Source organism: Trichoplusia ni, chromosome 4, assembly GCF_003590095.1.
Source record: "Trichoplusia ni isolate ovarian cell line Hi5 chromosome 4, tn1, whole genome shotgun sequence".
Taxonomy (NCBI): Eukaryota; Metazoa; Arthropoda; class Insecta; order Lepidoptera; family Noctuidae; genus Trichoplusia; species Trichoplusia ni.
Window position 1 is genome coordinate 17,246,886 of NC_039481.1, and position 14,107 is coordinate 17,260,992.

At 36.0% G+C, this 14,107-nt stretch overlaps 1 protein-coding gene across 1 annotated transcript; it reads right to left on the reverse strand.

Annotated features, from left to right (window-relative positions):
- Positions 1-1,727: 1,727 nt before the first annotated feature.
- On the reverse strand, positions 1,728-12,823 carry LOC113493358 (putative transporter svop-1). The gene is made up of 11 exons (XM_026871300.1): positions 12,181-12,823; positions 7,042-7,203; positions 5,894-6,056; positions 5,314-5,435; positions 4,799-5,034; positions 4,377-4,528; positions 3,886-4,036; positions 3,434-3,550; positions 2,946-3,112; positions 2,403-2,530; positions 1,728-1,842 (listed from the first exon to the last, which is right to left on the reverse strand). The coding sequence occupies exons 1-11, from the start codon at positions 12,293-12,295 to the stop codon at positions 1,787-1,789; spliced, it is 1,569 nt and encodes a 522-aa protein (XP_026727101.1). The 5' UTR covers positions 12,296-12,823; the 3' UTR covers positions 1,728-1,786.
- Between the last annotated feature and the right edge of the window lie 1,284 nt (positions 12,824-14,107).

The window sequence follows — 14,107 nt, forward strand, 5'->3', positions numbered from 1 at the left end:
CAAAAATAATAAATTAATTTTTGTTTTTTTTTTATCTGCTTGTATATGATTTGTATAAGCACTAAGTAATTCATGTAATTATACAGGTATATCTTGCTTAGTAACAACAATTAAGATGTTAGCCATAGATACCATTAAATGAATTTTTAATTGGATTTCTTGTGCAGTTCATGTTTACGTCTATCCTTTTCTAGTTTTAGATGAATGACAGGGATGTTGATATTCGCAATGAACTTATCTAAATTAATTAAGTTCATTACGGAACAAAGGTCATCGTGTTTTACGTAACTACAGGTATATATGCAGTGACGTAGCTTTTGTTTACTGTCAAATGTTGTGTTGGCTTTTGGAGCTCCCTGAAAAATGATTGAGGTATTCAATGCATGCAAGCCGCTTGCTGTCACAGGCTTGATCAGATCGATCTGGTACTTTACTCAAAATAGCAGTTCAGGTAGCTGGTTTTATTTTAAACACCTATTTTAAAGACACAGTGATGTTGTTTCCTTGTTTTTTATCAAGATTAGATACTAAATTTCAATTCAATTACAAAAAAGAACATGTAAAAGTGGTGATATAATACCACTTACAGAATGTCAGTTTATTTCATTTCAAAAATGTTAACTAACGACCCCGCCCGGCATCGCACGGGTGGCATATTATGCCATGGCATGTGGTCTTTAATCATTATAATCAAAGAGAAATGTGAAAAATATCTTGAGTATTGCAATACATTGCGGAAACGCTTAGTTCTAGTGCCAATACTGATTATTATAGCATCGCTGGTAAGGGAGAGGCCTTGGTGAGCGCTCGCTTGAGTTATTTTTTTTAAACCGATTCCCGTAGTATGTTATTTAATCCTTGTGTCGCAGGGTCGTTTCAAATACATACCAATCACAAGCATTTGTGATTTGTATGTATTCACACATTCACAAGCATTCGTATACCCAGACTCAGAACAAGCATTCGGGGATCACATAAATGCCTGTCATACGCGGGGATCGAAGCCGCGGCACGACGCGCATAGGGGTTTGGTGTGGTAACGTCAACAACTTGGCTATCCCTGTAGCCGCTTTTAAAATATTCGATTGACGATTTCTAATATTATATTAATTTAAATTATGTTTGATTAAATTGTGTGATTGAAGGTGACGAGCTCATAAGTCCTTTTACACCGAATGATAATTAACCTAAGTATAATTGATTTAATCCGGCACTATTCTGGATTTTCAAAATGACATATAATAAAATTATCTCCGATCAACAGTCAATTGAGAACCTGACATGGCTGATTTAAAAAATAAATAAAATTTGGGATAATTATAGTTCTCCAACTTAATTCAAATTTATAGTACAAAAGGGGATAGAAAGTGATCTTTTTGAGCGAAAATTAATTATTAATCGAACAACAGGATAAATCAAAACAAAACAAAATCTAAAATTTTAAATGTGCCTTAGATTTTTTACGAACTAAGAAAACCTAAGAAATACATCATCAGCTAGAGGTAAAGCGAAAAAAAAATCTTAGTATACGTTCTCACTGAAAAAGAAACTACATTTTTTTATTATAAGTTAGCAGTAAAATTTTAACATACAATATATTCTTAGCCTGCTAATAAAAGACAAACATCTCGATGACGTATTTACTTTTGAAAACAATTGAAATACAAAAGCCGTTACACGAAATCCCACACAAATGATTCAAAATGCATAAGCAAAAAAACACTGTATAAATTGTATAATATTATTTAATTAACACCTAAACACTTAATATGTACAAATAAATTAATTATGACGAGTGTATTCTGCTGTCTGAAGGTAAAAAGATAGCAGCGACCGCGCCACCTGGAAACGAAAATAAATCACTGTCAAAAATCTTTATTTACATAATTTTTTTGTTGAAAACTCTTGAACTTCAGGGCATTATTTAAAATACCATTAAGATGCAGACTTGTAAATCTTAATTGCATTCAGTGCAGGAAATATTCGTTATGTAATAAATGTATGAGCAAGATAACACGGAGAGTAAATAGAATCGCAAAAATATCTAATTAAAGAGGTAAAAATAGAACACGTTTCTGTTTAATAAACAAAGTGCATGTAAATAGATAGCATTATTTAAGAAAAACAGTCAATTTTGAAAAAAAAACTCCGTTCGTACAGAATTACTCTCTGCTGATACATAAGGGATGCGCGCGCGTCGACAAATGTTCGACTCACTCACCCGCCACCCCTTGGCACATGTTTAAAGACTCCAGTTGAATCCAAACGTGGTATTGGCGATCCCAATAAACTGGTGAGATTTATGTTTCGCATAACGCTAATAGCTCTTCTCAAATAATGTTATTTCGAAGTTCGAAGTGGTTTTTATTAATTACTTGTTGTATTGAAAGCAGCACACTTACTAAGCACGACCCCAGCTCCGGAGTAGAGCGCTACGGAGCAGTTGTCCGTCATGGCGCCGCTCACCAGGTTGGTGCCGGCGAACGCGCTCAGCCGCGCCACCATCATGCCCAGGCAGGCTATCATGCCCCTATTAACAATAATATTTTAAATTGAATGCACGGACAGCAGAATGTGACTGACCACGACATGTCGTGGGTTCGATTCCTGCGTAGGAAATACTTTCTAAACGTTGCTTTGAACATCTTGTATTGGAAATTGTGTGTCTTGAACAATGATGTTATAGTATTATACTATAACATCATTGGTCTTGAAGGTGAATATCATAAATTACATTTATATGATTTTGGAATTCTAATTAGATCTAGTTTACTTTCGGTGACACTTGCACCGCTCCAAAGCCGTACTTTGTTTTTTAAAGTGCTGATTCGGAAAACGACCCGTAGGAGAAACGTTTGTTGCGTCCATGAATACTTGTCCTAAGTCTAATCAGTTTGATCAGGATAAAAACAAGATTATGTAAATAGGTAAGTTAGCCGCTCTACCTGTAAGACGTAGGGTAGAGGTCCACGAAGTACGAAGAGATAACTCCGAAGACCATGGCGGTGGTGAGGAAGATGTAGAAGAGGATGAGGCCGGAGATGGCGTCACCAGTGTTATTGATTGCCGCGCCCGCTGCCGCTGCTATGAGCAGGATTACTATAGTCAGGGGCTGTGGGAGAAGGGAATAATTACAATTATAAAATGTACATACATGACATTCAAATGCAACTTAGTTTTTTATAATTTTCACCAAAATAATAATTCTTGCGAAGTGGCGGCACATCACTTGTAAAACCGAAAAAATGTTTGGTCACTGACTGCGAGTGGGCGTGAAATGTACTACATTTTCAAACATATTACTTAATATTCGTAGAAAACGCACCTACGAGACTTACAATACTAAACCATAGTGATAAGACCATATATGAAGGCAAACACTGACTGTTAATTCCCACTAGGTAATTCTATCATTATTTGTATGTGCTCTCACCTTTCTCTTGCCGGCACATTGCGAGATGAGAGCATTGAGAATAAAGAACGACATCCCGTGAGCACAGCCAGCCCAGATCGTGTTGTCTTCTATGGTGTTCTTACACGCAGATACCTCCTGGAAACCAGAACGAAATGTTACAGCTTTATCAGCAGTTGAAGAAGTATTTCCTGACGTAAGTCACTCTTCAACGTTTTTGAGAGCAACGTGAGCGTGATTTTATTGCTCAAATTATTACCGACAGATATTCAGAATTAATATTGGTCATATACGCAAGGCATAAGTGGTTAGACATCGCAAAAGAAAGAGCGGTCTGAAAGAGAAATTGGGAGGCCTTTACCCAGCAGTGGGATCTAAAAAAGGCTGTAAGAATTCTCCTCTTAGACCCGAAATTGTATGTAAGAAATACTGTTGATATTGACTTCAACAAATTTATTGACCCATGTACGTACCGGCGTGATGGGCGCGACCGGCGTGACCTCGCCGTACGTGGTGTTGGTGAGGCGGAACAGGTCGCAGAAGGAGGCGCCGGCGGCGCTGGTGGCGTACGACGTGAAGAAGATGTTGAAGATTGTCGGCAGGATGATGGCGTAGCTGTTGTTGCTGTAAAACACAGAGATTACCATCAAAGTAACTTACTACTAAAATTAAAAATGTACGAGTAGAAGTTTCTCCAAGTTGTAATATATGATATTCTCCTGTGTATATCGAATACTAAAATCATGACTATAATATAACATTGCTTGGCCATTCGCTCATGAACTTATAGGGGAACATATTGCTACGAGGATACCTGTTGCTAACAGTTGGATATTTAATAAAAATAAATGTGCGTTATCTAAATAAACAGGCATACATTATTGAACTTCTTAAAAATCTTATATCTTCTATCTATCTTTTTAAAATAGCGAGAAAGCCATAAATCGATTGGGGATGAACTTACGCAATGTATGTGACGAAGGTCAGGTAGTACAGTAAGACGGTCTTCCCCAACAGCGGCGGCTTGAACAGAGGAGCTATCTGCACCCACAGAGAGCGGAGGGAAAACACTCCTACTGCCTCTTCATTGCCGTCCTCCAGGTACACCTCCTTCACCTTTGGAACAGGATACATATTTCATTATTTTTATATTAACTTTCATGAAGATATTTCATTATTCAATGATGCAACGGTTTACTCACACGCGTTTATCAGAACCTGGCCCCTCGCGACCCTGCCTCCGAAACTAGTTAGGCAATCCCAACAAATACGCGTAGGCAAACAGTTGCATCATTTAAAAAAAACTTTACATGTTGCGAAGTCAACTACTTTGTATCCAGCATATGGTAACTTTCAGAAAGGTTTATTTTCATTGGCGTCACTTACAGGGAACTTATCCGCATCATTTCCATTGACCACGTACATCCTCTTGAGCACCTTGACAGCATCGTCTCCGCGGCCCACGTTGGCCAGGAATTTGGGGCTCTCGCTAAAATACCAGAGCAGCAGCGCGCTGATGCCCAGCGGGAGCGCCATAATGAGGGTCAGGAGACGCCACGGACGGTACACGATGCCCAGCAGATATATCGTAAAGTCCAACTTCATTATAAGGTAGGCGGTTACTGTAATTAAAAATAATTTTACTACAAAGATAACTTATTGAATTTAGTCATGTACAGCTTAAATATTTTTAAGTCCAATATTTTGCTATACACTTTTCTCTCGAAAGCTAGTTTTGTTAAGACTGCACAAACAGCCGAGGGGCCTCCATGTCAATGACCATATTACGAGATGTTTTCCGGGTTCGATACCCAGCATACAAGCGTTTGCAAATATGCCTTTTTAAATATTTGTACTTGTGATTTTACTTAGGTTTTACCTACGTTATGTACTGGACTTACTATAATACAAGGTGGGGGTGATCATGAGTGCGCTGGTGATGAGTAGCATGTACTTGGCGCGGACCCTGGTGCCGCAGCACTCGCCGATCAGCGCGTACGTCGCCGACTCAGCCGCACTCGACCTTGAGTATTACAAGGTACATTAGAACTAATTACTGAACATGATCAATTTGGCACAAGACAAAAATTTAAAGATTTATGCGTGTGTAGAATCATTCAGCCTGAATAATCGTTAAGTGCCGTAAAATGCTTCAGACGAAAGCTGCTCATTTCACTGCATTCAATTTGACATCACAATGGCTGGGCACGATCATGGTCAAATGACTAAAGAAGCGGGTAGATTCGCAAACTTTATTGAACATAGGCTTACACATTACTGGCTTACCACTCTTTGAGTAATATTGGCGCTCTACATTATTCGAGAGGGTATTCACATTTACACAATGGCTATTCATGGCAGTGGGCAATAAACCTCCAGAGCCGCGTGATGTTGAACATTAATTGTAAGTCCCAATAAGCTTTAAAGTCTTTTGTTTCTCTACCCAAAATGTACCGTACAAAATAAAACTTGAATACTCACAAAGCTGAGCTGATGAACCTCAGAGCCGCCAGCACCTGCCAGGTCGGGGACAGGCTGCTGATGGCAGAGCTGATGAAGGAGCCTCCCATAGCCCACATGAGCACCAGCTTGCGGCCCCGGGTGTCCGACAAGTAGCCCCACGGATACGACATCACTATTATGCCTGGAAACATTTAATATTCACATCATTTTTTGGTTATCCTTACCAGTTGTTTAATGTACAAACAAGTGTTGAAATATTAACGACCTTAGTCTGTGAGTAGGTTTCACGATGTCCTCCTTCATCGTTTTCAGCAAGAAATAAATACGTTTTTGATACATAATATGAATGCGTAATGTCTTGCATTCCAAGATTCGAACCTAAAATATTTGACTTGGCAGTTCAATAGACATACCACTAGGCTGTCACCGCTCTCTTTTTGCAACCTTATAAACGGTAATAAAAATACAAATCTGAGCCAGTTCGTTCATACACGTGTACTATAAATTATTGCAAGTAATTAAATTTATAGAATGCATGCCACACGGTTTTATGTAATACCTTGTACCCTTGCCAGGTGTACTATTGTGACAGTCGTCAATCAAGCTACGAATAACTGTACAAATGTGTTTAATAATAATTTACATTATATAGAAAAGGATAATAAACAAGAACAACCCCCAAGCCACCTGTGCCATAATATTTAAGTAGACATAGACGTGCCGTTTACCCCCGATGTTCTTAACAAGTGACACTGCAATAATGATAGCTTTATAAATCGCACATAAATTTGAAAACGCTTTGCCGAGTTTGGTACCAACCATACGCACCGAGATGCAACCCTGGTCTCGGCATTCCTACGATCATACCACTATTCTATCACTGCATGACATAAGAAAATTATTACTAATACATTAGTTACCAGCTCGTGGCTAAGCTATAACCGCATTAGTGAATCAATCATAAGTTAAGCTTTGCTTGACGCGGTTTGTCTGTGGATGGGTGACCATCTTTGTCATAACGAGTTCCTCCGGGGAGGAAGTGGGTTGAGGAGGTCAAATAGACACTCGCTACTTGTAAAACACAGGAGATTAGCTGAATCCGGATAGACTGGAAGCCGATCCTAATATAGTTGGGAAAAGGCTAGGCCAATGATGACAATAGTTACCAGCAAAGGACATAGAAGAGAGTATCCCGATCTGAGTGAGGGTGAGGTTCAGGTCGCACGTGGAGGCCGTCACGATTATGCCCAGGCCGAAGATGTCGATACCCATGGCGATGATCACCATGAAGCAGGTGAGGAGCAGACCGTAGTTGTATTTGCCGTGACCTGGAACATGGGTAACAACAGGTAAATATAATGATATAATATTCCATATTGTTGAAACAGCGCCATCTAGTGTCAAAAAAAGTAAATCTTGTATTATTTGTTATGAGTAGGTACTAGACATTTAATAAAGACTTAAAAAAAATTGGTTATCAGACACAGAGCAAATAATCGTGCTCATCATCACATAAACTTTTCTCCTGGTTAAGAATGGAACCCAATTCTTCTGGTTAGCAGATAGAGTCACTAACTAAAAGACCAACATGGCATCTTGCTTAAAAAGATGGTGGTAGGTATCGACCAAGGCCCAAGATTATGATGAAACTTTAGTGCTTTAGTTGAAGGACCCCCCAGGGAGACTTGTTTGGCATTAATTTTGAACCAAAATGTCAATGAAATAAATTAAATAAGATATCAAACAAAATTAAAACCGGTTTGTTTGGAACAAATGTTTATTTTTGTGGTATTAGATTATCTATTCTTGTAGCAAATACAATGAATTAACGAGGAAAACCATTACAGATTTAAAGCGATCCACATTATTGGGTATAACCTAGACTACGCTACATGTCCAAAAACTGAAAAATTGAAAAGACAACAAAATAATATCCTGTTTCTAATGTTTCAAGTATACTGTATTACAATAACTATTGTATATTTTCCAAAAGATCGGTATTTAGGGGTATTTGGCATTGATGCAGTGAATAACAATGAGGTGTACATATTATTTAGTCTTCATTTATTTTCTAAACATAATCTGTAAGTGTACACCATATTTAACATTACTAGTTTCGTTTTGATTCGGTTGGGAAATAAGTTTTCACAAATCTTTTGGTATAAAATAGGTCGTGCCATTTTGTGGTCACCAGATTCGAAACACCGTGGAGACTTGATTCCATCAATCAATCCAACAGGTAGCAATGTTGGATTACAACTTCGAGACTACATGATGCGAAGGCAGAATACGCAATTAATGTGTCACGGTCAATACAGATCATCTAAAAATAACGTGATCAAATCAAATAATCTACAACTTTGTGACACTTACTTAAAATCTATTCTGATAACCTAGTTCAAGCAGACGATAGATAAAATCTGTGTTAGATTTCGATATACACTACACTAGCTTGCATTTTGCAAAGACGAATTTTGATAATTTTTACTTAATTTTAAACGGAGTTCTTAGAGACAAACGGACAATTTCTAGCTTACTTTATTATCAAATGGACCATGGATAACGGCAAAACAACTGATAAATTTGAAAAAACAATACATGCACCTGCTCTAATCCCAATTATTTAAATACGGAGCAATAGATATTGTCACTCCCTTGCATTCTCTACTTCTCATCATCTAATAAAGACATATTAAACAAAGTAACGATGATTAATACAATATTTATAGCAAAAATTTTAGTGATATCTTTCGTCACATGATTTGTAGTAAGTAGATTAGCCTCAACCAACATTGTATTATTTTTTCCTCTGCTAAATCAGTCGAGTGGAACCAATACTCTTTTCATTGTAACGAAGTGTTTACTATATAATAGTAGATACTTACAAACTAAGTAGCGAGGTATTGTGACTAATTATGTTTGTTACAATCGTCACTAATTATAATATTAATAGTCTAGTTGTTACTTATGATGTTGTGTTAATTTTGTTTCTTTTTTTGGTGTTGGTTTATGTTCTTTTGATGATATGAGCTCCTCATATAAAGTCAGCTATTTATCAGTGTGGCTGGATTGTTGGTCTAGTGGTTAGTGTCCCTAACTGCTGTACCGGGGGTTGTGGGTTCGATTCCCACCAAGGATAAATGTTTGTGTGCGTGAATGCACGTTCATTTGATCTGCGTCTGGGTGTAATTTACCAAACATGTAAGCCGGAAAAAATATTTTCCTTATCTTTGAAGATTCATCTGCTGCACTTTCATTCTGGCCTATCTAAAACAAAGACGATTGCTTTGCGATGATCATTGATATTGAGACGTTGGTGACTTTGGTGATGATTTTCTTTGAATTATATTATCATCATCTGCCGTTAATTCTTAAAGAATTTTGGTACAAATCAGAATCACATCCAATTAAATACTATATCATTACTTGCTTTGTATACAGCTTCCGGTATGTTGCCATGAATAACATTTCATGATTTATTGCGAAACCCATAAACTTCATGTTTCAGGTAAAACGTTGATTATTTTGCGCTGCATTGTAAACCTTTATGGATAATCTGCCTAGTATACAATAATAATTTTGTAGTAAACAAATTGAGTTCAGGTTTTTGCGGTGGTTGTCTGGAAGCCCACCTCAACATAGCAGGGAAAACGCTAGGCAAATCATAAAACGAAATTTTTAATTGAAGAATATTGATGATGTTAGTCTTTCTTGGGCCAGAAGAAACCTTAGATCTCTACTTGGTACTGAATACATTGGTCGATGACATTAATGAAATAATAACATTTGGATAACCACTATTTTTATCTATCTAGGCTATGCAAAAGAAAATGTAGCTACTATAAATTACAATATTTATAATTTTAAATATCTGAACTTAATACCCTCCATATAATTGTAAAGACACTTTTTTTTTCCTAACCTACTGTGTCCCACTGCTGGGCAAAGGCCTCCCCCTAATCCTTCCACGACTCTCTATTCTGGGCCGCATGGAACCAGCCTGCGCGGTAAGCGTTAATGTCGTCTCGCCACCGCTTCCTAGGTCGCCCACGACGACGCCGTCCATCCAAAGACATTTAAATATAATAATAGTTGTTTTCTATATTACTTCATTGGATAACCATAGAGTTCTCATTGAGATCCTTGACTTGAATTCTCTTTATTTCGCAATTACGATAGCATTTACCATTTTATGAATTGTGGTGGTAACAAAAACCAGACTGCTAAACTGGGAAACTCTTATTTTCTAATAGAAGTAACAGTAACAATTGATGGCATCCTTATTTAAATGGTATTTTACGAGCTATCGTTTATTTACACTTTATCTTTGATTTGAGTACGTTTCTAGTTTCACCACATCTAGTTTCTGGTTCATTTACAATGGTAGATAGCAACTACATACATATATGAATAAATCTAAAAAAATACCCAAAAACTCATAAAATGTGTATAATTTATGGACAATTTACAAATGATGTCAAAACACAAAACTTCTATTTTAGTCCAACAAATAAATCTATTATTTGAGTGTCAGATTCCGAAGGATAAATAACTCTTTGAGTTTACGAAGACTTACAAATATATACCGTAATGCTTTGTACTAAGAACGCTATGAATATTACACTAAAAATGTAAATAAGAGGGCAATTGTATTGTGTAGATACTTATTAGATTTTTGCGTCATTGAAAAGATTAAAATGATCTCACGACCTTGACTGACAAATGCTGCACCAATCCGGTTCCATATCGCTCTGAACTCCTGCGTTGTTCATGTTATTGATTACCTAATGGATGGTGAGATAATAAGTGCTTGTAATCATTGATTCAATTGTATTCAGTCCAAGTAACAAGTAAAATTCTAACTTCAAAGTGAGTAGAATGAACTGAATTGATCAGCAGAATCTGTCAAGTCCACTTATTACAATACTAATCCCTCATCTTTTGATAAGACGCTCAATAGATGATTTGCAGAAACGGGGGTTAAAAAGGCAAAATAAAAAAATAACAAACAAGTAAACAAAAATGTAGGTAACAAGGATTGCAATAAACGATTTTGATTCGATTTTATTTTAAGGTATATAAAATAAAATAGTCCCACAGTAATGCAATATGAATGATTTAAATTATTTTAAAGATAAAACGAATTCTGTCAGGTTGAAGTTATGTAAAATTTAAAAAAAAAGAACCGTGATTATGAAATTGAGGTTCCCCAAGGTTCAATTATAGGTCCTATAGCTGGTATTTTTGACAACGTACTATTCAGATTTAAGTCTTGTACCCATTACTTTAATGTAATTATACTGCACGCAATTGACTGAGGTGTCCACCTTAATCCTTAACCAACTCATTCTCAAATGGTAATGGACCGTTTGTATACAAACTTGTATCAATAGAAGACACGGCCAAATGTGTCGGGTGTTAATATGAATGAGCATTAAGCAACATAGTTTACACTGTATTATGTTTTATGTTCACGTTGTCTGATTACAATACGTTAAATAACTCAGAGATATTGTGGAAAAAAATGTTTTTTTTCGTTTCTTTCCTCTCTATTCTAAAAGTCACAAACATCCTGCTACTGTGCTACTGGCCTCCTGTCTGATACCTGTTATCACCGCTATCAGAGGAGATGCTGCCAATCCACTTGAGTTAATCCCTTGAACTGGTTTTATATCTGTCTTATCTCCGACTGTCTGTAGAACTGGTATGGATAGACGTCGATCATCAGGCCTAAGATTAATTCTTATTATAGATAAGCCTTCTTTATTATAAAGGTGCTAATGAATTTATTTATTATATAAATATTTTATAAAATGCTAGGACGAATAGAAGGAGTAACAAGAGCAGAAAAATAGACATCAGATCGGCCTCTTATAGCCCGTCTAGACAAAATAAATTTCTATAATCGTGATCGTACGGGTTGAAGTCACGTGACTAGTCCAAACGAAATATCATTTTTATACATTTGGGCATTATTTATTGACGTTAACGAGTATAGAAATGGCACGTGGATTTTACTGACACTTCATCGAAAAAATTATCTATTTTGTTTTCGACTGCGAGATGTAATGTATTAAGTTATTAAGAATTTCAATTAGTTTTAAGTATTATAATTATTTAATAATTAATAATACCGGTTCGTCTTATCTTGGAGTGAATGAACTATTCATTATTTACCAGTTTCATCAGGTTTTGATAAACAAATATTCAGAAGCAAAATTATAACTTTTGTATGAAGGCACGTAAATAATTTTAGAGTTGCTTGGATTTTGTGTAAGAGAAATTTATATTTTAAAGTTACTTACCGGTAATTTCCAAGGCATCTTCGTAACTATATTTTCCTTCTATTTTCTTAATACCAATCATTTCTATATCGTCTATATTGTGTTTTATGTCGGAACTATTTTTTGGATACGCCATGTTTATATACTAATCAGGAACGAGATTTTATCAACTTTTATTTCCTTAATTTTAATTTCACTTGATATTTCTTGCAATTTACGGAATAATTATTGTACATTAGATATTTTCCTTAATATAATCTTAACTTCATATTTTTATCACTGTTTTCATATATCACAGGCATAGGTATAAAAAACTATTGTTTACAATTACGATAAACAAAAACACAACTTAAAATTCATCTATTTTAAAACAGATGACGTTTACTCTATAATGGCACTTGTCATTATTCAACAAGATAATTAACACTAGTATTAAATACTATATTAAAAACACTATTTAAGTCTATAAAGTTAGTGTTTCTTGGACCGAAACTAGCGTGCGACTGAGAGCGCGAAAACCGTGATCCGAAGGTCGCGTTATCTTAGCGTGTCGATATCGTCCTCATGGTACCCAATACTGCATTCTAATGTATCTTCAAACTGTCTATTAACGAGATAAGCAGACATATTGGTGTTTATAGACCACTGGGATAGTAGGAGTTTGTGATAGCCTAAATAATCACGAGGTTTAGAAGATGATGATTTTTTTGGGTTCTGTACCCAATGGGTAAAAATCGAAACTGGATAACTCCAAGGCTATCTCGTCTAGACTCTCTCTCTGTATCTCATGATTTGTAAATCTGACTATATTTTTGTACTTTTTTTTCTTTTTTCTTAAGGTTTTTTTCTTGTGTGGAATCCGCTAGACTGAATCGCACTTGACCGGTTTCCTTTGATGACCTGAAATATATTTTTTATGATATCAGTAACCTGTTCAATAGGGATATACGCCATAGTTGCTCTGTCATGTAGCGGTAATCAGACGAAGTTTACGAATGCAGAGCCAATCGGTTCTATAGGACACAATAATTCATCTATAGCTTGTACCAGACACAACAAGCAGACAAGTTTCCACAAAAAACAAATTCTGTCTTTTCCAGTCAGATTTTTCCTGAAAGTCCTGACTAGAAAGTTCTGAATTTGTTTTTTGACAGTTTTAACGATCCAATTTCATTACGTTGTATTTACCTGTTCCTGAAAAACAATAATTTGACAGATGACGTTCCACCAAGTTATCCTCCAGCAACATTCTTACCTTTAATACAACCGCAAGATCTCACTATTTAATTAAAGTAACACCTATTTCTAACGTTTATCTCGCTTCAATTGTAGTGACCCAGTTTCACCTCAGCAAACTGAAACCTTGGTCTATTTATTTATAGGCAAAACATTTTACGCATTATATAAAATCCAGTTTTTGAATAGTTTATCTTTTTGACATTTGAGTGAGAAACCTGCTACGTTTTTTGTGTTAGTTTTAGCATTTTTGCTTGACATTTAGCAATATGATTAATTAAATCATTTAATTTTAAAATAGCCTACAGATATTTCGCAGCGAATAAATATAATGCCTACTACCTACCTACGTAAATACTTACTGGACTAACGAGTGTAGCTACTAAATTATGCCAAATTATTGTACCTTTTTTATTCAGAAGTACCTATGTGAGTTATAAGATTCCGGTTATTTTACAAACATTAAACTAACGCCCGGACTCACTAAGCATTGTGTTTTAAAACACAAATGCTTGTCCTACGCAGGGACTGAACCTGCGACACGTCGTGCACGGTTTTGTCTTGGTGAACTCTACCCCTCGGGTATCCGTGCAGTTGCCATAGAGAGTACGTCAGATATTACATTTAAACAAAAGAATAAAGTATTCTAAGTATATGTAGAAAAAAAACAATTTGAATTTCGAAAATAAAAAGATATTTATATCTCATTGTC

Excerpts from the sequence above, each read along its gene's own strand:
- LOC113493358 (XM_026871300.1), bottom strand. The coding sequence starts at position 12,295 with ATGGCGTATCCAAAAAATAGTTCCGACATAAAACACAATATAGACGAT. Across the intron at positions 5,035-5,313 it reads CACCCCCACCTTGTATTATA|TAACCGCCTACCTTATAATG; the intron begins GTAAGTCCAGTA and ends TTTTAATTACAG. Across the intron at positions 3,113-3,433 it reads AATGTGCCGGCAAGAGAAAG|CCCCTGACTATAGTAATCCT; the intron begins GTGAGAGCACAT and ends CTTCTCCCACAG.